Raw genomic sequence first — 26,027 nt, 5'->3', positions numbered from 1 at the left:
TACAAATAGTGCGTGACTTTGATGCGAACTGTTTTTGTCAAGAACATATCAAGTTTTGTTAGGAAATCGTGAAAATCTATATGTGAATTCGGAATAAGCTGTTAATCGCTATTCATGTAGCACTGTTGATGCTTTCCAACTTTAATAACCGAAATTTCTTTTCAGAAAAATGCCGAAACGAACAGCATTTCGATAAATTATCCGAAAGCAAAGAATTGATCTCGCTGTGTGGAGCGAAACAGGCCATGCACACAGCCTCTGCGAAGAATTTACAAGCACTTAGCCGTAAGGCCGTCAGGTCGCATTAACCGGGTGATTGACTGCAAATAAGTGGCGGGTCCTCGATTATTGGCGACTGTCGCTATCTCCGTAGCTAAAGCTAAAGCCCCGTCGTCCGGCCATATCGCCACCGTAAACGCCTCTCTCATGCAAATATAACGCTACATCGTTTGCCGATAATTAACGGATAGTTCGGCTTGTTTGCGTCAACGCCTCAAGCCATGTACGCGCACACACTTCAAGAATCAACTGCGCGACCTTGTCGATCTTGCGAAGAACAAGCAGACTTTCCAAGGATCCTTGACAAGCTTAAAGTACACATTCCGTGGCTAAAGTGCAGATGCGTCGACTAGGTGCAATTGACTTTCAGAAAGATAAGTCCAACTGAAAAATTCATAAGCGAGAAGCAAAAGGCAAAATGCAATTGAAAGTAACGGTTGGGTAGGGCAAATCCTCGGGCTTACAGCGAAAGAAGAAAACGCCCGGAATGCAATACCTGCCGTGAACTTTAGAGGGAGAGCGAACGTTCTCTCTCGCTTCTCGCCACTTGTCGCTCCGTCCACGTCATCCGTGGAATTCTCGCATGATTATCGACGCGAATCAACCTTGGAATTCTCCTACCTCCTACTACTTCCTATGCATGTACGCGTGTGCGCGTTCTAAGCAAAGCCTGACAGTTCAAGTACCTTTCTAACGTGTCATTTCATTCTTTCAAGCACGGGGAGTCCAACTACGGATTGAATTTCCAGCTGTGAAATGTCGAAGCGCGTAATAATGTCTTTCATGTGGCTTTTGTGCCCTTCGCGGGATGCACGCACATTTGCATGTATCGTGCACAATTTGAACGATGATTTTTCAGCTTTATTTTACTACTGACGTGGAGATATAGCTTGCGATTTACCTCAACTTTCTTTCTCTTGAGAATTTAATTGTAAAATTCTCTATAAATCAACAATGACACTCACAAATACCCAAAATACGTAGCTGTTCACTGTAAAATTGCTCGTTCATTTTGGACACTGAACAGATATTCATCATTAAAAATCAACTAACCTGCGAGAAGAAGGCTACATTTTAAAACAATCCATCTAGCGGAAAATAGTTAAATTTCTTTCGGATTCAAATATTTCATCGATACAAGTCACATTAAGGCATTGACGTGCAGTGAGATTCAAGGCAACAAAAAACTCGTTACAAAAAATGATCTCAACAATTCAAAACAAGTCCGTGCATATATTCCCCCGCGACTCGAGCTAAAAACAACCATCCTTCTCGCACGGCGCGCGCGAAACTTCCCGCCGACAATCCACTCTATAAAAGCTCGTTGGGAAGAAAATCGGTCGCGCGACTCTCGGCGGAGATAGGCGCGCTCGCGAGAAACGTGTCTGGCAGCACTTGGCTTCTGCTTCTATACGCTTTCTTCGAGTTTGTTCGCTTTTTTGGAATGCAGCCGATGTAACGAATCAATACTTTTGCTCGAAAAAAAAGCGAGAGAGATCAGGGCAGAATTGGAACTGCGCGATTGTTTTACCGCGAGCTTTCTTTTTTACGAGCCGCAAGCTTGGCTATAAAAAACAGAAAATAGAGGGCATAGCGAGCGTTTTACATTGACCTATAAAAAGCTCCCTCCCTGAAGGAGTGTCGGAGATCGATCGCACATCGTATATACTCACATGTACGTTCAGTAGCAGCAGCAGGTAAGAAAGCACGACATGATTTGGAATTTAAACATAGCGCGCGCGACACTTGTTTGAGCAGTATAACAACGACATTTTACGAGGCTGTGTCTCTGTGTGTATAGCTCTGAAGCGAACAAGAGGAAGGTTCGCAAAGTGTCAACACAGACAGGGAGAGTCTACAAAACAATAAAGCAATTTAAGAAATAAAAAAGAAAAAGAACAATGGACAAAGAAAGTCTCACGCGAACTACTCGTAAAAGGGAAGTGGGAGAGAGGAATGGAGTGCAATAAACGGCGCGTAACTCGTGCACCGTTGCTGCTCGCTCGCTTTACCTGTACACGCACTAGAAATCCCAGCCTCGTAAACTATAATCCCAATTACAAAGCGAGCGCACATGCAGAGAGAGAGAGAGAGAGAGAGAGAGAGAGAGAGAGAGAGAGAGAGAGAGAGCCCAGTCGGATAATTCCGAGAGCAGAAATGTTGCAGCAGCTTTAGCGGTTAGACACTGAAAATGAATCGCGCGGCCTAATATTCACGAAAGAACAGACACACTCACACACGCATACTTGCGCGTGCACGGTCGCGCGCGAACTTCACAGAGACAGAGGTACTTGTGCACTAATCCAGAGGCTTCGTTACATCGCACCCGAGATTATGGATTGTACGCTTGGCTGGCGCGAGATACTCTGTTTCGAACTTCTCTGTGCTCGCGACTTCTACTGCTGTGTACGTGAAAAAAAGTCAGAAACTTTTTAACTTAGGGTATTTGCACTGAATTAGGTTAATTTTTTCTTTTTATTATGAGTGGAATTGCTTTGTTAAATAAGTAAATTTTATGATGTTAAAGGAAAAGATACGAAATAAACCTGTATGTAATTAATCAGTCGTCGTTCACAATGAGATTTATACAAAGTTTATACATTTATAAGCCGATATTTATTTTCAACATATTTAACTTGCTAAACCAACATTGAATTACACACACAATACATGTGATGGCTACAATTCGCGATACAGCTAATCTGCACTTTGTCATTTATTTTCATTTTCCTAAACTAACGAATACGTAAACGATGAGCATTTTACTCTTCGACAGGATAAAAATTCTCATTCTACTGGTAGTTTATAAAAAACGATTCTTCAAGTTGAAAATCAGTACTAAACAGTGAGCAAAATTTCTAATTCGACCTTGACAACACACAGAGACATTGATAAACGCAAAAGCGCGGGAACTTTTCGACGAAAAAATAAGCCACGTCCTGCGAATAATAGTAGGATGCGATCACACTCCTTCTCTCTGTCTGTGTCTGTCTCTCTCATTGCGAAAAGCATCACACAAAAGATCGCGCAAGAGAGAAAACGAAATGGGCTATTCGAGCTTGAAGCGTAGACCGCGAACATGTTTTTCGCCTTGCCTTCCAAAGACTTGGCTTTGACTTTTTTTCTACATAGCTGTGTGCATTATGACGTGAGCATTGTCGCCGCAACACCACGATCGATTGCCCTATTGTGTGTACGTTCGAGTTAGAGGCGACAAATTGTCCGTGTATGAAGACACTAAGTTATTGCAGTTTTTGCGGCGAGTCCCTGTAACTTACTTACAACTACGTGGCGGTGGAAAAAGTTTTTTGGGTAAAAGGAATTAGTGCAGGCAAGTGTGTATTTTCAAGTCGTAAATTATGGCATCGCCAAAATGCTTTGCTGGATTTACGACTAAGTTGAGGAATGTATTTTGGAGCTCTGCTTTATATTTAAAAAACACTGATCGCGCGAAAAAGCTGCCTCTCCATTTACTCGTGATTTATGAACTTGTAAATGCGGGAAGGTCGCTGAGATAATTGATTTCTGATTTGGTTTCAATGTGATTTCTACTTTGCTTTTTTCAGTTCAAATGTTCTTTTAATCGCTCGATTTTTCACAGTCTATGGAAAATTGATTTTTGACAAATATGTTGATGAAATGCACTTTCTCCTAGTTTGCAGTTCTTACAATCCACAAATAACCAAAGTTGATGGGCAATAAGATAAAACTGCCGTTAAAAGGTAAAAGAAGAAGACTCACCATTCACAGCGTTATCGTTAACACCAACATCAGAATTGGCGTCTTTACTCGGCCGATCAACGGCCTCTTCTTTCTTGACATCGTTGCTCGATCGACGCTGCTGCTGCTCGTTGTTGCCGAACTCAGTACTACTAGCCTATACACGTACGCACATGGCAATTGCGCAACGTCAATTAGCTAATGCGATTTGAGCCTCCAGCCCGCTTGAGAGCAAGAGACTTTGCCCACTAGCAAGGGACTCGTTATACACCTATATACAGCCGCGCGTATGCGTGGATTTGCGAATATGCATGAGCTACGAAACTAGGTCGCACGCGCAAGACATTCTCCCAAATTTTCGAATTATATACGCATCAAGTGTTCAAGTTTATCTATGTTTCAAGAAGCGTTTCAAAAAGAACGCGAGGCCCAAATCGCGCGGCCTTGATTCACTGTCGATCATTGTTTTGCAAGCTAGTTCGTCCATTTATTCTCATTGGTTTCGACATTTGCCGAGCGAAGCTATCTGAATGCGAGTCCTTTTTGGCTGCTTATTCACACGTTGTCGGTAGAGCCTTTCGCGTCGTGCGAGATACAGAAAACGAGGCTCGTTGTGAAGCTGACAATGTCGCGAGGAAATTCTATAGCATGTGCGTTTGTTCATTGTGCGTAATCCGATCGGAAAAACAGACACGAAAATGCGAAAGTTGAACGCGCTTTTTTCCAGTTGGCAATCGTGTAAGTACATACTTTGGATTTTCCGCGTGGAAAAATAAGCTAAACAATGGCGACTTGGCGTAATTCTATCGAAAGTGCCGATTTTCCGGCGCTTTTACAAGAATTCCCATGAAAATGGATAAAGTTAAGATTATATTCCTGGCGATCGTCAACCACAAAACAGTCCAAGCAGGTGCACGAACGCGCGCATATAACCTCTGCCTCTCGCGATCCAATATGCGAGACGACAAGCTCCGATCGCAGGGGAGGGGAGGGGTGAGTAACAAGATACTAACCGTGACGGACGATCGCACGACGACGATCCTGTTCTGATTGTGGTCAGCTGCAGTAGCCGCCTGCACGGCGCTTACTGCATTGCGCGGCACAAGAGCAGCTTGACGATGATGCCCTACTGTGCTGCCTTGCGTTGCGTTGCAGCAACTCGTCTGCTGGCGTATCACTAGCACGCTACCCGCCGGCTCTAGTACCACCACTTGCCTCATATTATCGGCGCACCACTTCTCCTTTACTTTTCACTGTTGCTTTTGCGCGCACGAACGTTGCAAAACAGCAACGAACCGAACGATTTTCCTTTTCGTTTAGTGGACTGGCGGCTCACTTACTGCCATTCGCGCGACTCTGTGCTCTGGAACAGAACCAAAAAAACAGATTGCTGTTACCACGCTATGCTTCTGTTTTGCGAATTAATGCGTTTATTTAACGCTCTATCGCTTCGGATACTCATAGTAAACAATTCTGATAAAAGCCATCAACGAGTTTTTACTCCGAACAACAAGTCTGTTGCCTCTATTTGTATCATTGACGGTTTTTTCATATTTAACGCAAGCTTTCATCGTCATCCAAAAACTACGCTTTCGAAAATCATTTTACCGAGCATTTTGCACGATACTCGCGTGCCACGTAATGTCAACGAAAATTAGTCGGACCAACAAATGATCATTAGACATTGCCTAGCTGGGCGGTCGCGCTCGCCCAACAAATGACGTCTTGAGAAACACAAATATTGCTGGGTCATAAACGTCATAGAGATGGCGATGTGCGCATTTTTTGAGTGTAAAAGGCGCTAAGCACAAAATCAAAAGAAGATTCCTTCATCACCTCGATTCGTAATTAACGTGCTCTTCTCATCAGCCGGCTAAAAAGAGAGGAGCCCGAGGCTAAAAATAAAGCGAGCCATTAAGCAAACTCATACTTCACAACTCGTTAACGGGTCGCTCTACTCTGTCGCTCGACTCACTCTCGCACGTACACGTACACACGCAGACACATATCGTGATACGTGCTTGCACACATACTCACATCGCAAGACTTTGTAGGAAAATCAATACGCGACCGTGAAATAAATCCCCAAAGTCTGTGCGAAGCTTTTATAATTGCACGCCATTATCCTCTTCCATCTCTCTTTCCCTCGCGCTCAGTCGTCTGTCTGTCTGTGAGCGAGAAAAAGTCAGTCGCTGAAAACTGGAGTGGAGCCTACGGATGGAAAATTCTGCTGACTATAGCAGACCGCCCCAAGTGTATTTCGATGCGGCTCACGTGCGACTCTCCGGCGGCAGCGCGATGTATATGTATGTATGTACGAAACAAAAAGGAATGAGAGAAAGGAAGGCTAGCGAAAAATTGAGCGACGCCAATTGTACAGTCGTCGTCGTCTCTCGCTCTCTCGCTCTCTCGCTCTCTCTGAGAGAGTGAAAGACGATAAAGAAAAAAGTGAGGATGCTAGAGCTTGGCAATGACGCCACCGATTGTTAAGGATTCTATATACCCGAGATAGCGAAAAAAGGCAAGACCAAGCTCCTTTATACAAATTTGGCCGCGCTCAGGTGCGACGGCTTGATGTGCTCGTGATATGACCATACTTTCTTTCCGAGGTTCTTGAAATACGCGCGCTCCTGCAATGTAAGTACTATTTCTTATCTATCGCACATCTAACAATATAAATTAATGATTCATAATTATATAACTGTGCATAAACTTCTGCCTGAGAAAGATGTATCACTTTCATATCAAGCACAATCAAATTGCAAAAGCCAAAGCTTATCGACGCAGATATCTTTCGATTGTAGCTCTTAATTTTCTAGTAACGGCAGATCTTTCAAGCTACTATGAACTTGTGAGTGGATCCATTTGGCGTCAACCATGAAATTAACAGCTTTTGTTGTTATTTCGCGTTTTCCAGAAGCAGCAATAAATAATTCCGAGCCACAACGTTGTCTATTCCGAAAAGAAACACGTTACGAATTTTGTAAAGCTATCTGGTATAAGTATATACACATCTGAAATTCAAAAAGCAATATTCAAATCAAACGAGGATCAATGGTATTCATCCAATCCATCCAAATCAACAAAAAAGGAAAAAAATCGCACGCTTCTCCCATGGACCGCACGACGCTACAGATGGCAGGGAAAAATCCCTTTCCAATCACGCTCGACAAGTATTACATCTCCACAACCCAGTCGCAATCGCGAAAATCAAACGAAAGAATCTCCAAGCAAATAAATATTTATACGTTTGGAAGCCCTTGTTTCTTTGGCCCGCTCAAATGTAGCATTTGGACTTGAGCGCTTTTTTTTAATGTCTATCTCTTTTGATGCTCGTAAAGCTCAGCTCTTTGACCGGCTGCCAAGGCTGTTTTTAGAGTGACGTATTAATTTCTGGAGATGAGCAGGACGCAGGTGGTTCGTTGTTTTGCCCTCAAAAACAAACAAAAAATAACACGACATGCATGTACCTGCCAGTGGCTTTTAGTCGCCTCGAGGTAATCAACGCCGACGATCGTAAGCAAAACACGCGCGCTACACGAGTCAAGTCGCTGTATTTCATCGAGCTTGGCGATTGTTGATTATACACCGGCTTGATGGTCTTTATGTGTGTAAATGGCACGTCTGTCGTGACGCTTGTTCACAGCTCCGCAAAAGTATCTCTCTGAAGCGATGCCAGTTTGCTTCTGCGCGACCGACAGCTCTTTTTATAAAACACCGCTGCTCTTTTGCATCGGCGAGGCTTATTTTCAATCAAAGCTTACCTTTCGTATGTTTTCACTTGCCTAATTATAAACTTATTAATTTTCAGTTTACGATGGTCTCAGTGAAAGTTATGTTAACCAGATAATACAAAAATTCACACTGGACGATAAATTCAATAACTGCAAGTGCTTCCAACAAATGAATACAATTCATTGACAAAGCACGTGCATTACAATCAATACGGAAATAATTTCCTTGCACGCAATATTATTCTTCGTAAAATATTCGATCTGCATCTTGCTCATGAAAAGAGAAAAGTTATTTACTAAATAAACACGCCTGTTATTCTACATGATATGCCGTGGCATTAACATTCGAAGATGCAAATTATCAAAGTAGCTTTTCCCGACTGCGCGTGTGTAATTCTGCACGCGCAAAATGCGATCTCTTGCCGCACGAATTGTTTGTACATAAATAGCTATCGCGAGTGTTCTTACACAAGCCCACACAATCCCTAATGAAATGCTTGCGCCTTGTAATCATTAAAAATAACGAACGATTTTTTAAGTGACCAGCAAAGAGAATCAGCTAAAAATGCACATAAATTTCTTTTCTGCATTATTAAAAAATTTTTTTTGCATTCAACCAACGTGCCTCTGTTTACAGTCTCTATTTTTCGCAAAAAAAAAGTTTACATGACACATATTTCCAATACAATTAAAATTCCAAGCACGCGTACGATTTGCATGCAACCTGTTTCGTAGGTCACCACGATGCTGCTGGTAAAAATGAAATTCATTATCTGCGGACGCGCTTCTTTGAAAAAATTTTCCACGTTGTTGTTTAATGAAGAGCCGAAAAATTGGGATAGTGAAATATCCTTTGACAGTAGGTGTAACCCTTTTTAGATGAAACATTTTCAGTGCGACACAGAAGAGAGCCAAGCTAGCCATTAGCCTAATTTGGTGGACACGACTATCTCTTGGAAAAATTGTCTAAAATTAGAGCGAATTGCGGGGTTGCCGCGTGCGATGAGCGCCCACTATTAATAAAACGTAGTCCGGCGGCCGTTTGAAAACGAGCGAGCAGGATAACCGGCGAGTCTTATTTTCGGCTATGGACCACGTATGTGAGTGTATGTGTACATCGCACAGCGCCAGGCGCCACACCAAGAGCTAACGAACTCCACGATCGTAAACATTACACGGGCCTACGGCCAATTGGAATTAACGTTACATCTTTTTTCGTGATTTCCGAAATTACATTTTTCACGTTAGGCATCGTGCAATAATTGTTAATACAATTATTCTAACAAGTGACATTTATTTCTTATTTTAACTTCGATATAAATTAGCACGAATTTGACCATCCGCATGGATCACAGATTACAAATTTCATATAGCAAATGTCGGATGCGCGATATCGACAGATCTAATCTTATGGAAATTTCATTCGAGTCAATCAGAATTACATATAATCTAAGCAATGATGATTCGAAAGATTAGAATTGTACGACAGAAATTGATTAAACAAAAAGTCATGTGAACCACATAAATGATCAATGATAGAAAAATGAACTATAAAATTGGTACAAATATACAGCGATGTTCGAGATTATATTTATCAAGAAGAATAATAAAATGTGCATTATGTGAGTGTTTTATTTCATGTCATGATCGGTGCAAGTTTTAAAGAATAATATATTGTTCAAAGCAAACATAACGTTCTATCAAAGTTTCGACATCTCTCTAGCAGCTCGTGCAGAAAATAATGACAAAAAATTCCTACGGTAGAGCAATGAAAATTAAACAAACTAAAAATCCATCGTTCACAAACTGAAAATCGAAGCAGCATCAAATAGTTCGCAAACTCATGAACATCCAAACACGAGAGATATACAGGTGACAAGCCGAGCAGCAGCACATCGATCGAGACCTATCGGCGTGCCTGAGCCGACGTGGATGTGTCTAGCACGACAGAAATAGCTTGAGCACTTGCAGCCGAGTCACTCATCAAAAATGCACCCGCGCACTCGCGAGAGCAAACGGCAAAGGGCAAGGGATTCGGCCTTTGAGGCCACGACCTATATCCCCCAAAAAAGGGAAAAATTGTTTTGCATTTTTTTCCCAGCTTCGTTAAGAGAGTGGGAGAACGAATTTGAAAACACATCGAACTCGATCGTGGCGGCGGCGCTCTTACTTAGGCGCGAGGAGAGAAATCCATCCATCTAAATGCAAATGTAAAGTAGTTTCTCTACACTGCTCGAGTAACGCGATATCCCGTCGCATCCGTAACTCTCTCAATGTATTACTTTTTTATGCAGAATTATAGCCTTCACCTCCCCTCCCCCACTCTCTCTCGCTCGCTCTACGCGCGTGTATGCGAAAGCCAAACGTTCAAAGACAACACGCGTGAATTTTAGACGTCGCGTCAACAGCAGTGCTGTTTCCCCGGCTATTTATAAAAGAGCCCAGAGAGCTTTGTGGATGTAACGCGTGTTTCGCGCTCCACTTTACATCTTCGAAAAAAATTTTCTTTTTTCGTCATTGTTAATTACGCAATTCGTAGTTATCGTGTGTGCACACTTTTACGGTTTCCTTGCTCATTTCAAATGCCGGATATCGAAAGGAATACTCTTGGCAAGTTGCTGCTGCCAAACAGGAACCAGCTGAGCTTTAACCCACGGAGAGCGAAGATTAGCATCTTTACTGGCGATATGGTGAAGAAAACTGGCCTGATTTTTCCCGAAAGTTAATGATACTGAAAGAAAACACATCGACTTTTCTGTCGAAAAATTATTAAGGAGAAGCCTCGCTTTTTTATTGGTATCATCGACGAATTGATATTGATTGTAACGAACGTTAAAACCTCACGATTTTATTTTCTTTGACTTGGACTATAAAGGAAATGTTGGCTAAGGAGGAACAAGATGAAGAAGACGCTTCGTTTCATCCAATTAAAATGAAATCCACTTTTTCTGAGGGAAGCTTACAACTCTACGTACTCTAGAAATAACGAGAATTTCATCTTACAGCATTCATTTCGTCAAAGTATGAAAAACGTTGTAGTTTTCAAGGACTACTTGATTACTCGTTTTATTGAATCCGCGAATATTTGCAATTGTTGCTGTGGTAGCCGCAAATTCCTCCTATGACATTGGAAGAATGTGGCACGAGATATGCAAAGAATGCTGTAACTATGCCAATTTCCTTTGAGTGAATCAAAGTACGCTGCAAGGTATAAATTGCATCATCGAATCAGAAAATTTGATGGAAAGCAAACAATGCAAATAAAAAAGCGAATGTCGCGCGACTTAAAAATAGAAGATACCAATCAACTCGTGTGTGAAACAAAAGGAAGGACAGCACAGAAAAGTTTTGCAAAAAAGACGGGCATTAAGCGTTAGGAACGCGCCATATAACGCGTTCGCTGAGGTATGGCGAGCGAGCGATATAGTAAGGAATAATTGCTTCGAAGCTCGATTATTCGTATGTGTGTGTGTGTATTGGGGTGGGAAGCAATAGTAAAAAAGATTTAATCGCCAAGTTTTCCCCGATAAATCAGGCCGCAAGGTGAACGAATGGCCCGGGAGAAACACGAAAGAGCTCGTAATACAAACTCACACATACACGGACGAACGAACGTACATACGAACAGAGAGAGAAACTGAAAAATTGATCAAGCTCGCAGAGAAAGAGAGAGAGAGAGAGAGAGAGAACGGCGCTTGGCACGAGCCAGCACTGAGCGGAAATTGTTGCACGCACCAGCGATTTTCCCTCTTCGCATATTCGGCCTCACTCACTCGCTCGCTCCCCCCCCCCTCTCTCTCTCTCTCACTATCCTAATGAGAGCTACAACATAAAATTGTAAATGCTTGTTTTCTCGAGATGTTCGCTTAGAATCCACTTGACGCCAGAATCGGTGACCTACACTCATTAATTACATAATTGATTAATAACTTGGTATCGTCAAAAGTGTTAATTGGCCTGTCAACGCCATTCTCGGCTTCAATCAATCGTAACTAGGCTAATTATTGAACGCGCGGATGTTGACGCTTTTCAACTTATAGTCGTATTCTCTTTAATTTGATAGATTTCTTATCGACATTCTCGTTACTGTAGCTTTGTAGAATCGGTTCGCTCTTCTGAAGTGCACTCAATCTTGTATGTCGAAAAAAACAAAATGTTTCCCTATATAATGAGGACACCAGGAAAGTCGGCCGAATAAAAATGCCCAATAAATATTGTTGACTTTCATAGCGCTAATTAAAGATGCGTTAACGAAGAATTTGTATGCCGAGCGAGACGTAAAAAGCAATGAAAAGCTATACTGAACATCGAATTAATTATTCAAAGCAGTTCTCGGCTGGAACACTCTGTTTGTCGGCGTTTGAGCGTAGCTAGCGCACACACGAGCGAGAGCTTTGACGAGCAAGAGAGCAAAAGATCGATTGTCGCGCAGCTGCCTTTCGTTGCAGCAGCAGGCACGCGTGCATCGCTTTTTTATCAACACCTCGCATGGTCCCCCAAGCTCATAGCTTTGCTCTCGTATCACGCGTACACATATATACGTGTATATACACGTATATACAACAGCCAGACTGTTTGATCAATCCATTAGGCCGAGTCACGAAAGCTCGTGACGTGGATCTCGCACGGCATAAACTCTCTCTCCGTCCGTCCGTCGGTTCGTCTGGTCCGCGTGTGTTGTGTGTTGCATGCGCACACCGAGTATGCATATAGTCACCCTTCCGCGAATGGCCCCGATGTATTTTCGACAATTGTTCCGCCGATTGTTCCGCCCTATTTTCTACACACTCGCACGGTCCTACTATTCATTTCAAATGCAAATGATGATTATTAGAGGCGTCCGCGAGCGGCCGAGCTGCGTGTAACCTGACGTCGTTGCCACGCGTTAAAGCTTGATTGATCGCCGATCTCTCGCCAACCTTCGCATGTGAAGTTGCAATTCGTGCACAGAAAAGAGAGAATTCTTTAAGGCGCCTGCTCCGCGGCTTTCTTTGACAAGCCTATATATAAGGATTAAGAGCGAGGCTTCGCTATGTACCTTTGATCGACCCTTTAAGATGCTTAACTCGCCCGACGATGCTGCTCTTATCGAGAATCGAATAAAAAAAACGAAGGTGCGCACTGCGTGGCTGTGTGGCTGTGTGGCTGTTGGGATAAAGAAAGGGGGCAGAGTGCCATTGAATTTCCAGCCGACGACGCTTTTGTTTTTGCGAGGCTTCGCAGCTTATCTTGTTGTTCTTCTTTCTTTTTTTACGCACCCGCGCGCGCGTCCTCAGCTTTCTTATTGTAAGTTTCAATTTTTCCAGCCACTTCTCTATTTCCATTCATGAAACTCTGATATCGGGCTAAGTAGAACGAAACATTAGCTCATTTACCAAAGGCGTGTTTCTTTGAGGGCGTTTAAACGACGATACGACAGCAAGTGCGAGTACTCAAGACGCAAAAGAAAATTTTAATTAAAATTTTCTTTGAAAAATTGGTTTGCTAATCTTAGATTAACGAATTTTAATACGGCTTTTTTTTCAATAAGAGATAAAAATGAACTGAATTTAATTAAAACTTGCTTGAATATTACTTAGGAAATCGGAACTTTTATTTCAAAATCTTCCGCCAGAGGGTTTTATGAATCTTCGTAAAAAAGTTACGCGTCACGAAGTATTTACTTTTTGCTTAACCGTATTTCTAATTATTTGACCAACTGACAGGTGAAGTTCTAAAAATAAAAATAAATTAAAAGTAACCTAGAGATTTTCCAAGTTTTACGTCGTGAAAACGGCTGTATGTTAGCGTCAAACGAAAACACTGAAAAATCTCATTAGACGTTGGACAAGTAATTGGCTAAGAGCGATGTTTGCTCGGCAAACCAAGTAAAGACATCCCCTCGTCGACTTTTTCTCCGTCTGATTCCTTTCTCTCTATCCACAAAGAAAAAGGATCGAGCTCGAAAAAAAGTAGAGGGGAGTTGAACGAATCAAAGGAGCGTTAAATTAAACGTTATCAGCTCGCTTCGTTCGAAAACGTCATTAAGAGCGAACGAACTCGGACAAAACGGCCAGGAGCGGCGGAGGGGAGGTGGTCAGGGAATAATTAGCGGTCGCGCCGCTCGACAAGGTAACTACATATCGCTTTTGTTAACGAGTGACGTTATCAATTTCACGCTGCGCTCGTCCCCGACGTTATTTGCTCGCGCGCGCATGACGCGAAATCGATTTTCAGTGAAAAATAAAAGGAATTGCCGTCTACGATTAACGGAAAATCAACAACGATGGGAAAAAGACAAGAGTTTCCGTTCGATCTTTAACAGGTGGTGACGCAAACGAAAACACGAACACAACACGATAGATAGAGAGAAACCGACGACGAAACTGAGTAACCAATAAAACAACTAGAGAACAAACTGCTAAAGCGACTTGTCATTTTATCTGAGCTATAAGCTTCGAAACAAGATACGCTTGACTTTGCAAAATCTACATTTTATTGCAGCCACTGGCTTGTTTTTTCTAACTCGCGACCTCGTTTCCCCTCGTAGACTCCATGAAAAACCTACTTACATATTTCATTTTATTGCTTTACCGACACCAATAATATTATCAAAATTGTCAATTACTTTCTTTCTTTATTTTCTCTCAAATTTAATTAATTACACTAGCATGCCATGTTGCGCGCACATCGCTCAATGTTAATGAAAGCAAATGATACCTCGTTAAATGAAAACACTCGAGCACATGTGTGCGTTTGCTTTGGTAACGTAATAATAAAATGTTAATGTCACGCGCACAGAATTAATAATTTAATGTGAATATACGCGTACAATTCAACGCCCTGAAATTTCTTATTTTCTTTTAAGCTAGGCCTCGTGAGAATTTCCAAATATGTAACTCCCGATGAAGTACAAACAGTTCCAAATACATGTATTATAACCGTACGCGCAAACGTAATGAGATTACTCACGTCTTTAAAAAAAGAACGACGAAACTCGCACCGCGAACCTCGTACACATACATTCAAAAGACTACTCGATCCGCGAGGCTTTTGTCGTCCGAAAGGCTTATTGTTCTTTTTTTAAACTACCACGGCAGCAAATGAAAAAGTCATAAGCATGGTCGTTGATGCAAAAATAGTCGCAGGAGCAACACATACACGCGCGCACATAGAACTCTCGCGAATAGAACGGAATGCGATGGGATCGCCCGTTTCACGTATAACTCGTCTTCGCGAGAAGATAACTAGCGAAACAAAAAAAAACATTGCGCGTAGGCAACACCTACGACGCATGCGAATTTTACGAGACTAATTTATAAACTAATTTTTTTTATTGGACATACACTACGTTCTATGCAACATCTATGTATTATAATAAAACTGACATCATAATGATACATCAAATATATAAGGCAAGTTATACATTGGGTTTATGGTTAATAAGTATGAGAGTTAGTGAGGGAATAGTTATATTTTTGTTTACAAATAAATAACATTAAATACACAGGTATTAATTTTATAACGAGAAAGAGATAAACAAAATTACAATTATATTACGTAGTTAATGACTATTCTAGGAGGTACTTAACAACATATTGGTCTGTGTACACGAAAAACATCTAGATATATGTATGTGTATGTGCTGACAAGAAGGTACATCAACGTCCAGAAAGAGAATGTACTTAACGTATTGTGAATAATTGGGCTAGGAAATTGGCCCAATTCGCCTCTTCTGCGTGTGAAACGCACGAACATAGCAGATTTCGGAAAGAATGATAATGACGTTGGAGAAAGAGAAAGAGACTGTCGGTGAATGGTTCTATTAATGTAAACATAAAGGAAAGGAAATAGCTGTCAAGAACAAAAAACAAACCAAACTACAATGAGCTTTATGAGATTGACGACAGAGTTTTTCTATAATGTCCATTCAATGAATTAGCTTTTTTGGGTACTGCAAAGGCGGATGGGAGGAAAAATAATTGAAAGGTAAGGTAGCTCAAACGAAAAATATATCGAGATGGTTATATCAACAGTTATATCACATACACATATGCACACAGAAAAACACTAATCGCCAATCATAATTTAATAATACACTTAAATGAATCGATGTATGTATATGTGTGTGTGAGTAAGAGATACCTTATATACGTAAACAGCCTCTTTTGCACGACGGCCAGACGAAGGCAATAAGTGTAGCAAAACAAGAGATCGCCTTAACTACTGGCCGTTGTGCCAACTTACCCCCTAGGGTACAATGACGATGATGATGTTGATAATAACAATGAGCATGGGAGAGCACGCATAGAGAAAGAAACAATTAGCAGTAACATCGAGAAGGGAAAACATCAAATACTGAAAGAGTGGCAGTAGAGTGTGAATTAGTGTGAATGATAAGTACAGAGAGAACAAGAGAGAGTAAAGGGGTAGGTGTATTTATAACACACACGTTTTAATCATCAGTCCCTGACAAGATGCTTTGCCCGTCCATGATGTCGCGAGCTGTTGGTGTCTCGACTGTAGCAGTATCGTCGAAGCGGAGCCATATCCACTTTGAAACTCGGTTTTTTCTTTTTCTCTTTTTAATAATTTCTCCCTATCTCTCTCTCTCTCTTTCTCTCCCTCCCTCTCTCTCTCTCTCTCTCTCTCTCTCTCTCTCTCTCTCTCTCTCTCTCTGTCTCTCGCTGTCGCCTGCCGTCCGTCGCGGATTCCGCTCACGCACTGATATATCGTACGTACCTGTCTCTCTCTCTTACTCCTCCGACACTCCTCTCTGCTAAGAGCCGCGGAAAGCGACCTCTCGAGACTTGCACTCGAGCTAAAAGTCAATCTATGTTGTGTATATGTGAGCCTCGCACGCTCGAAGCAGCGGAGTGACTCTTTCGTACGGCTTGACTGATGCTAATAATCGAATTAAAGTAAGAGGGACTCACGTTTCGGCAATTTTTCCGCCTGGTCGTCATGCTGGCACGATACTCCGTACGTCTTTTCTTCGTAGTTACAACGATTTGTGATAAGGAGTAATGTTTGGGTCGTTGCCGAGAAGCGCACAAATATATACCTATCGGGAAAACCAAAACCACCAAAAGGCAACACACAGCGCGAGAGCGATGTGGCCGCATGCGCCCTAGCAGAAGACTAGCTTTGGCGCGCACGCGCAACCCGCTGACGTGAGAAGCGCGAGATTTGTTGAATGGACGTTGAACACGCACGCTTTGACTGATTATGCTTTGGCTTTTACTACTGACACACAGATGGGGGAGGGTGCAGTGGTGTGCGCTGCTCGCAGTAGATCAAGTCACGATTTAGTCGGTCGCCCAGGAATGTCTTTTTTTTCCCTTGTACTGCAAGGAACTGCTGTCTGCTTAAGTCAGACTTATATAGAATTAAGTGAATAATCTTTTAATTTGTATGTCCAAGTGTTTTGATATTACCTAAATGTGCAGTTTATACAGATAACAACCAGCATCTAATCAATTGTAATGATATCTCTTCGTGCTATGATATTTTTTATATCATTAATTTAAAATAATTTTTCAAATCTTGTATATCAATAGCATACGGAACTTTCTACGACACTTTCTACATAAGAGCTACCGGACATTGGATGTTAGACGAATATTGAGGTAAAAAAACAAATTGATTGTTTGTTATTATCTTACTAAAGATTTGTGCGAGGTCTGAAAAGACCATGTGCAACATTAATTATTATTTTATGAGTTAATGTCAAATAATTAATTCATTTTTACAGCTTCGTTCACGTATGATGTCCGATGTCCAATGTCCGATAGCTCTTATGTAGAAAGTCCCTTATCCTGGTAAAATAAATATTACATCACTTGCTTATATTTCCATATATGACAGATTAACATAGTAATATAGTTATTAATGCATCAACTAAATATTAAAAATAATGTTATGTTAAAATGATTGAATATTTTAATTATTTCCTTTTTACAACATTTATAATTTCTTTACATAAAAGAATCAATATTAGTTTTATCAATAATATAAATATGCTAAGTGAAATGAGAATCATTGGTGTAAACAAAACTCTAGAATTCAATTAAAGAATAAAAATTTTCAAATGAATAAAATTTACGTGATAATTAATAATTCAGACTGTCACGGCGATCAACATCGTGTACGTCGTATAATTGTGAAGAATTTCAACTTATTATTGGAAATTGTTATCGGATAACTAATAAAGTTTGAAGATAAATACAGAAATACTAGGAGTATTTTTCGATCGTAAAAACAATTTCAACCATACAAATATTAATATTAATGTTACGTCAACGTAGAATTCTTAGAGGGAAAATATATTTTCCATAGCGAAACGAGAAAAACACAAAGTAATAACAGAAATACCAAACACATGGTACTAGCTGAATAATTTTGCAAGGACACAATGCACTACTGTCATTGAATAAGTTTTGTAGCACATGTTATTTAATTAGAGAATTTTTAATATCTTCATTGCTCAGAATATTCAGTAACACGCAATCACAAAAAGAAAAAAAGAAACAGTCCAATTTAATTTAGCACAGAATGAAAACTAATCCAGATGATTTTCTGATAAAATTCTTGTTAAACATTATTTTTAAATTTCAATATTTAAATAACTAATTTTATTGCGAAAAATTATAGTAAAAAGATAAGTTTTCTCGCATATAAGATGATCAGTAAGAGGTTCATTAATTAGTCAGTATTTTACAGTTTTATTTAACCATTAACTTCTTTAATAACATAGATACAATAAAAATAATATAAAATGAAAAAAATTTAGAAAATGAATGCATATCACGTTTCTAAATACTACCAGATATGTAATCCCAATTCATGATCAAGCTAATATATTCAATGATTGCAATGAATTTCATGATTATTATTTGATCAATATGTATTAATTGTCTTAAATTCATTCAATTCCTTAATATTTAATATCTTTCATGATTCTTTCTAAAAATCGTTTTAAAATTATTATTTATACTCATAATCTTAAAGGATTTGCTATAATACTCAATTGCGAATAAATAAGATCTTTGTATCATTTGCACATGTATTTCAACATACATTATAATGACTTTGAGATATACAGACAAAAGCCACAAATCTGTTTTACTCGATAAAATTCGAACAAAGTATATTACTCATTAACGACATATTCTTAAAACAATGTTTGATACTTGTTTGTGTATGTACGTTTGGTACTCGTAATCGTCTACATAGTCACGCAATTTTAATGAAATTTATGTCAATGAACGGAGCGATGTCAATTATATGATCAACAATGGGCCGAACAATGATGCTTAAGAGACAAGAGACTCATCCTCCACTTTACACAAGAGTCACACTTACCAGACACCCTTGTATTGAAAAATCTACTCAGCTTTCTTTTTCACACTCAATGATTGAAAAATATTATCAACACAAAAACTACCGAGGTAACATTTTCAATACTAAGTTGGCTTGGCTCCAATTAATCTTCAAGAAAGCTATATACTTCTTTTGTTTTTAGTAACGTTATTACCTGCAAACAAAGCTCAAACTGTCGAAAGACAAGTGTGCTATATCTTTTATGGCATCAATGTTAAGCGGTTATTCTTTTTCTGCTGATTAAGATACAATAATTCCGGGTGACTTTACGTTAGTTTGCAGCATAAAAACGATAACAAAATCATAACTCTGAAATTACTGAGATTACTCATTTACTATTAACAAATTAATCGGAGTATCTTAGCATCTTGTCTCGTAGAGACCACTTCGGCCTATATATCTGACCCATTTAATGACATCGTGATCAGAGTAATTTAGCTTCGATTCGAAGACTTTTAAATAACGAACTTTGAAACCTGAAGGTGCAAAAGGTACTTCAAAGTTCATTGAAATCGGAGGACGCGTCCATTTCTTTTTAGTATCAGTTTCCAACAAGTCAATTTCGGCAGACAGTTGAGTCTCCTTCATACCAGCCATACGTTTAATCTTCCATACAATTGCATTTTCAGAGGCCTTGTATTTCGCTTTACCCTTCAAGCATATCAGTTGCACTCCAGCTGTGTTCAGCGGCGTTGGGACACGAACTTCGATCTTCTGGCCTAGAAGAGATGGTTTGAAGTTTGACTTCAGCACGGCTTTGACTTCCATTTTAGTGCGACCGACCTCTCGAACCAGCGGAATCACGCGGAACGGTAATGAAATATCTTTTGTTGTGCGGTACCTTTATAAGAGGGAAAATTATTATGATTTTATGTTCAATCACAAGAAATTATTGTTTTACACCAATTTTAATTTGAACTGTATACCTCATCAACTCAAATTCTCCATCGGGCGGTATAAAACTAATGGAATGTTCTGTTTCAAATTTAGACAGTTTGACACACTGATGGAATTGGCAATCATCGATGACAACAACAGGTTTTCCAGATCTAGCCCCAGTAGGATCATCACCTCCTACAGTTCCTAAGCCTCCACCACCTTTCATACCTTTTGCCTCCATGACAATTTTATCATTGATCCCAAATTTACATTCAGGCATACCAGACAAGTAGGACTTCATTACCACCTATCCCATGAATAAAACAATTTTTGTGTTAAAAAAATGCAAACAAAGTAAGATAAAAACATTGTTTAAAATATTTTCCACCTTTCCAGCAACATGAGCACTAAGAACTTGTCCTTGAGGGCTCATCAATAAATTAACATACTCTAGTACATCAAGGAAGAGCTCATTGCGCCTGTACTTGATACCCTCCCTTCTCCATCCAATTTGTCCAGTTACTTGTGATGTTATTTGTGCTTGCTCCTCCTTTGTACCAGACTTTACACCTTGTTGTGTGATAAACATTTTTAAAACTCCTGTATCGCAGTTCTGTGGATAACCGAAGTCAAGTATTTCTGAAAAAAACTCCATTATGGCACTCCAATACCAAAATATGATCAAACTTGATAAAATTAGAATAATAAGTACCATCAAGAAGCTCATAAATCAAAACAAAGTTATTTTTGATATTTTCCTCTGAAACTTTGCCAAAGTAAGACTGCATTACATCAATGATCTTGTGGAGAAATTCAAATACCATTGCAGCATTGACATTCTGCTTGGTAACTGCAGCTAGCCAAATATTGGCCCTTTTGATGTGGAAAAATGAAGTCCTAGCGATGTTAGTCACCGGTGAACGTACCTGCTGTCTAGCATGAATGACATTGACACGAAATGCATCCACTGCATTCCTGCCAATGTCATCACGATACACTCGAGAAATAAGGACTTCTCCCTTGTGATTGTAGACAAACAAACCACCAATCATTTTGGTGGATATGTTGAACAGCTTTTACACTAGAATATCTGTAAAGATTCATTAGCTTTGCATTAGCTGTATCATCAATTATACATTAAATTGTAGACAAATTTATTTGCTGTAGTGTTCGGTATTTATGCCTGTAATATCACTGGATATCAGAAAGAATCAAAATAATTGAACATTTTATGAAAGTGTCTTGCATAGAGATTTATATAAGCCAACCAGCAGAAGTAATTGATGTTTAACTGTCGTGAGAACGATTGAAGATTTACTTATTGCTATGTCATTAAATAAATCCCGTTATTATTGCGTAAATAAATAAATAATATAGAAAATTGAGTAACAAATCCAACATGTGTGCACCTAGAGTAACTAATTAGCAAAGCATTCAAGCAAGCAAGCAACAGCAATGATTGAACTTACAGTCTGTGATATCAATTCATCAATAAATACGCCCCATTCTAAAAATGATACATCCGCGCACGACAACGCGACAACGGATTTCACTCTCGTATTAGACTACTGGCTGTATTATCGATCTGCCGGAGCAAGAGGGCTACGACTTACTCCAAAAATTGCGAACATGGATATAATTGCGCAAAGACGACGAGTCGAGCCGATATTAAGTCGAAGGACATCTACTTACACATAACGGTATTGGCAGTGGACGATGAAAAAAAAATAAGGCGAAAAATGGGGAAACACTCAGTACTATATGATGGACTATACTATCTACTCTGCTCTCTGTCTCAGTGAAAAGACGAACGATAGACGGCCCACTTGCCCGTACCAACCTTATAAGCGTGCAACGGATAGTGAGAGTGAGCAAGAAAGAGCAGATTGTGACGTCGACGATACCGAGAGAGCGACACCCACTTCCCATCACTACTCGAGTCAAACGAATGTCGAGTCTTTAAAAATGAACCAAATTTTCCATCAGAAAAACAAAGTGAAAAACAATCGTATAGAATGAGAATTGCTTGAAGCCAAGTTGATTTGATCGATTTAATATTGTTAAAGCGAACGAAGGTTAGGAAGCAGAGTCTCGTATGATTCAGTTGCGATGGATGGCACGACTGCGCTGGCGCCGATTTGAATGCGTCGATGAGATTTGTTCCTTGTTTCTTCTCACGAGAGAAGAATGATCCTCACCTCGAAAATCTTGGCTAGTCGCTCGTTAACCACTTGCTCGATAGCGCGCCAACCGGCGGCTTTTATATTTGTTTTTCGCGCTTTTCGCTAAAAACCGACGATGATTTTTTTGTTAAATTTATAACAGTTGCTTTGTTGCTTTATGCAGTTTTAGTACAAATTAATGTAAAAATAATAATCCTGTAGTGATGATTTTACGATGAGGAAACCGACACGAGGCCGACAAGACTAAAGATTCAGCAATTTCCTTTGTTCTTTCAAGTTTTTTAATAACTTTTAGAATGTCTTTTAACAAAAAATTGCAAAGTAGCTATATTATTGAGACTAAGCCGGCTGGTTGCTTAGGCTTAAAACCGAATACTTTGAAAAAGCTCAAATCTATCACTGGGCATATTGGTTTACTAGCCACTTTGGTGATTTACACCTTTATTGGAGGAATAGTAAGTAATATTATTTAAGCAATCGATTATTCCTTAGTAATTAATGATATCCCAAATTTGTTAATTTATTGATTAATTACCGCTAAAAACAAATCGTGTGCATTAAATTTTTATAGTACATAGTAATCTACCTACTAAAAAAATCCGGTGTGGCGTTCTCGGTCGAGCAACGCATTACGAAAATAAGAAATTATAAAGAATAATTTTTTTCATTCTAATGATATATTTATACACGTCCCAGTTCTACGACTTCACACTCCCTCCATTTCGCGTATAAGACTACTATATTCTGAACGACGAATCGTCGTGTTACTATTTCTGCTGCGCGACTCTCATCTCTCGTGGGAGAGAACTTTAAGCACGCTGCTTCGAAAACAAAACATGTGAACGAATATATTCGCCAACAAAGCTTTTCATAATAAGCAAGCTCATTTCTTGGATTTCACCGTTACTCGTTGGTTTGTATTCTTTTGAAAGAATTTTTACTTTTTTAATACTTTAAACGAGTAAGCTTTATATTCTGATGATCACAAGCTCATATTGTAAACACCATTGCTAAAGTGTCAAGCAAATATTTCTTCGTCGTACTAGATGTTTAAACGTTATCACTATTCGAATAATTTTTTACGGTAAATATTTGCTGCTTTCCAACATAAATTGTCTATACAGATACCAGATTTAGAAATTATTTTTAAACGTTCCTTTTCAAGTGAACTTTAAAGCATACAGTAAAGAAGTTTTACAATGTCACTAACTTGCAATAAAATACTGTTCTTCAACTTTTAATACTGCATTTGGGACAATGAACTTTCTTTTAAATATCCTAAAACATTAGGGTATGCCACGGAAAATCTTGCAGATAGAACGCACATTCGCCAAATAACCTTCCACTTTGAGCATAACCATGTGTTACACATATATCACAGAAGCAGAGAATAAAACGAAAATTTACATAGTTGTAATCGAGTCAGCTGAAATCGCTTTGGTCTTATTGAAAAAGCCGTTTTTACTGGTTTCTGGATGATGCTCGTCGACACGAAAATCTGGCGTGGGTAATATATATTCTCGGTAGTTATCTGATTGTTAGCTTTTCAAACATTTGTTTCTTCGAACATTACGTGCAATCTGCTCTTTTGATTTATCAACGCCACTTTCGATTGTCTCGAGACGATTATTGGAAGTACGTCAAAAAGTGAAACTTATTTAATTTGAAATTTCCAATTGCATTATCTTTCCTTTCACAGCTGCATTCGAAAACATAAAAATAGACGATAGGAAGAAGATAATTAAGGCGACTGAACGTTATTAACGACCTGTGAGATTTGTTTGCTCAACATTGCGCGATGCCACTTTGTCCAGTGCGCGCGCGAGCGATAGGGTGGAAATAGACATTGGAGTGCATGCGCGTCGATCGCAAAAATAATCTTTGATGTTGATGTGTTATATAATTTTAGGCACACACTGTATATGCATATATATCCGAATTGTATACGATTTCGTAAAATTAGATGCGAAAACGTTAACGAAATAATTGCGTTTTATTTCGGCCTCCAATTTTCATCCAAACTTCCAGCAATGATGACATCGAGTTTCAATTCGAAAAATTCTTATGTTTGTTTCCATAAGCTGATGGTATTGAACAAATATAAAATTTATCTTAATATTGTAGAAAAGATGATTATCATTACAATAATAATAATCATAATATTAATAATAATATTGTAGATATTTCGTCAAATTGAACTGCCATCCGAACAGATAAAACTAGATGGATTAAAAGCGGATCTACTGCAAAAAAGACAAGAACTACTCAATAATATCAATGCAACAAGCTCAGAATGGGTAAAAATCTGATGTTCAATTAATGCAACAATTACTTACAAGGTTGGAAAAATTTACAGGAAGTGGAATATCTACAACCATACGAGAAAGCAGTGGAAAGCGCCACAAGAGCAGGTCTTTCAATGGAACCGTTCAAGTTGGGTGAGGAGCCATGCTTTGCTGATCGATGGAGTATTCTCCAAGCGGTTTTCTTTGCAAGCACAATCTTAACTACTATAGGTAGATAAAAAGAAACTAAAAGTACAAATAAATACTTTTCAAGGATTTTTAACGTTTACAGGTTACGGGAACGTATTCCCATCGACATTTTTGGGACGAATATTTTGCATTCTGTTCGCTTTGATTGGCATCCCACTGACTTTAACCGTTATCGCTGACTACGGTAAATTATTCGCCAAGGGTGTAAGCGCCTTGGCTAAAAAATCTCGCACGAAAATGCCGTCGTGCTTGAACTCCTGTATGCCAGCAAACCAAGCTGGAAAAAATACACTAGGTAAGTAGCAATCAAAATTCAATTTTCAAAAATTGAATGTTAGTGAAACAGTTGATTACGGTGTTTTTATAATACTTTTAAGTGGATCATTATTAGCATTCGATTGTATGTTTACAGGAGCTTTAGGCGCGGTGCTGCTTTTATTCATATACCTCGCTTGTGGCGCTGGCATCTTTAAGCTCTGGGAAAACGAATGGTCGTTGTTCGAAGCATTTTACTTTTGCTTTGTTACGATGACTACTATTGGCTTCGGTGACGTTGTGCCTAGTAGGTTTCCAGGCGCAATACAATCATCGATGTATCTTTTTCTCAAGCCAGCGACATTCAAAAGGCTTTTTTATTCGTTTACAGCAAAACCAAATTACATGCTGTTCTGTACCGGTTACATTTTAATCGGACTCGCACTTACCAGCACAATTATCGAATTAGTGCGGATGCAATACGCGGATTCGTGGAAAAAACTACAATCTCTGAGTGGACCACTCGCCGATACTCTTAGAAAACTTGGCGAACAAGCTGGCGGTGATATGTCAGCGTTACAACATGATCTCAAGTAACAATCATTTTCTAAATAAATTTTTTTATTTAAGATTGGGAATAATGTTGTACATAATCAATGTCTTTTAGACGCGTATTCCAAGTCATCTCCATGCCACGACGTCGAAAGAGCGGCGTAGAAAATCGCGAAATCAAAGACAGCGAGTGGGAAGCGGCAGTCGAGGCTATTCTACGAGATATTGCAAATTCTAAAGCTAAACCAGAACCGAGAAAATCTATAGTGCAGATTATTATTTACGAATCAAGTGTTTGAAATGCAAGATTAATTTCTTTTTTCTATGACGATATGCCATTTTATAATGCCAAAACAATGTTTTTTAAAGATTTTCAAAAAGTCATCAGAAAGCGTTCAAAAATACGTAACTGTATTAATAAACAACATTTTACTTTTTTATACAAAATTTACATAAAGAATAAATAACTCTTAATCTGAATCTTAGTCATTGTGAATCTTCAAATTTCGGATAACCGAAACATTAAATTCAACTTGTCACGGTGAGATGGCGTCATGGACTGGAAAGTT

At 39.3% G+C, this 26,027-nt stretch overlaps 3 protein-coding genes across 8 annotated transcripts in view; 1 reads left to right on the top strand and 2 right to left on the bottom strand.

Annotated features, from left to right (window-relative positions):
• LOC131668502 (calmodulin-binding transcription activator 2) overlaps nt 1–16,777 on the bottom strand; it is a 67,217-nt gene extending 50,440 nt beyond the window's left edge. For 3 of the 4 annotated variants that reach the window (XM_058942735.1, XM_058942733.1, XM_058942736.1), the window contains exons 1-3: nt 16,649–16,763; nt 5,013–5,362; nt 4,021–4,156 (exon numbers count right to left, since the gene is read on the bottom strand). In XM_058942735.1, the coding sequence (XP_058798718.1) occupies nt 4,021–4,156; nt 5,013–5,219 (343 nt within the window). In that variant the 5' untranslated portion in view covers nt 5,220–5,362; nt 16,649–16,763. Of the gene's footprint in view, nt 1–4,020; nt 4,157–5,012; nt 5,363–16,454; nt 16,534–16,648 lie in introns of all 4 variants that reach the window. The other variant, XM_058942734.1, reaches the window with a different exon arrangement.
• Nucleotides 16,778–18,531: 1,754 nt separating this feature from the next.
• LOC131668503 (AP-2 complex subunit mu) lies at nt 18,532–21,819 on the bottom strand. 2 transcript variants are annotated; one of them, XM_058942738.1, is made up of 5 exons: nt 21,666–21,819; nt 20,686–21,063; nt 20,362–20,612; nt 20,021–20,280; nt 18,532–19,935 (listed from the first exon to the last, which is right to left on the bottom strand). In XM_058942738.1, the coding sequence occupies exons 2-5, from the start codon at nt 21,023–21,025 to the stop codon at nt 19,455–19,457; spliced, it is 1,332 nt and encodes a 443-aa protein (XP_058798721.1). In that variant the 5' UTR covers nt 21,026–21,063; nt 21,666–21,819; the 3' UTR covers nt 18,532–19,454. The 2 variants fall into 2 exon arrangements, with proteins under 2 accessions (XP_058798721.1, XP_058798722.1); XM_058942739.1 differs by lacking the exon at nt 21,666–21,819 and adding an exon at nt 21,443–21,646.
• A 393-nt stretch (nt 21,820–22,212) lies between these two features.
• LOC131668480 (TWiK family of potassium channels protein 7-like) lies at nt 22,213–25,938 on the top strand. Of its 2 annotated transcripts, XM_058942684.1 has the most exons (8): nt 22,577–22,611; nt 24,066–24,243; nt 24,337–24,453; nt 24,513–24,672; nt 24,734–24,946; nt 25,064–25,213; nt 25,298–25,499; nt 25,574–25,938. In XM_058942684.1, exons 2-8 carry the CDS (start codon nt 24,079–24,081, stop codon nt 25,755–25,757), a joined length of 1,191 nt encoding a protein of 396 aa, XP_058798667.1. In that variant the 5' UTR covers nt 22,577–22,611; nt 24,066–24,078; the 3' UTR covers nt 25,758–25,938. The 2 variants fall into 2 exon arrangements, with proteins under 2 accessions (XP_058798668.1, XP_058798667.1); XM_058942685.1 differs by lacking the exon at nt 24,066–24,243 and having other exon boundaries at nt 22,213–22,611.
• The last annotated feature ends 89 nt before the right edge of the window (nt 25,939–26,027 follow it).

The sequence above is a fragment of the Phymastichus coffea genome, unplaced genomic scaffold (assembly GCF_024137745.1).
Source record: "Phymastichus coffea isolate CEN01 unplaced genomic scaffold, Cenicafe_Pcof_1.1 PCOF00078, whole genome shotgun sequence".
NCBI lineage: Eukaryota > Metazoa > Arthropoda > Insecta > Hymenoptera > Eulophidae > Phymastichus > Phymastichus coffea.
This window is presented reverse-complemented; position numbering and strand designations above follow the sequence as displayed.

What these genes read in the sequence shown, in the direction of transcription:
- LOC131668503 (XM_058942738.1), bottom strand. Translation starts at nt 21,025, where the DNA reads ATGATTGGTGGTTTGTTTGTCTACAATCACAAGGGAGAAGTCCTTATT. An exon ending in GATTTATGAGCTTCTTGATG is followed by an intron (nt 20,613 to 20,685) that starts GTACTTATTATT and finishes AGTTTTTTTCAG; the next exon opens with AAATACTTGACTTCGGTTAT. An exon ending in GGAGAATTTGAGTTGATGAG is followed by an intron (nt 19,936 to 20,020) that starts GTATACAGTTCA and finishes CCTCTTATAAAG; the next exon opens with GTACCGCACAACAAAAGATA.
- LOC131668480 (XM_058942684.1), top strand. Translation starts at nt 24,079, where the DNA reads ATGCATATATATCCGAATTGTATACGATTTCGTAAAATTAGATGCGAA. An exon ending in ATGCAACAAGCTCAGAATGG is followed by an intron (nt 24,454 to 24,512) that starts GTAAAAATCTGA and finishes AAAAATTTACAG; the next exon opens with GAAGTGGAATATCTACAACC. An exon ending in AGCTGGAAAAAATACACTAG is followed by an intron (nt 24,947 to 25,063) that starts GTAAGTAGCAAT and finishes GTATGTTTACAG; the next exon opens with GAGCTTTAGGCGCGGTGCTG.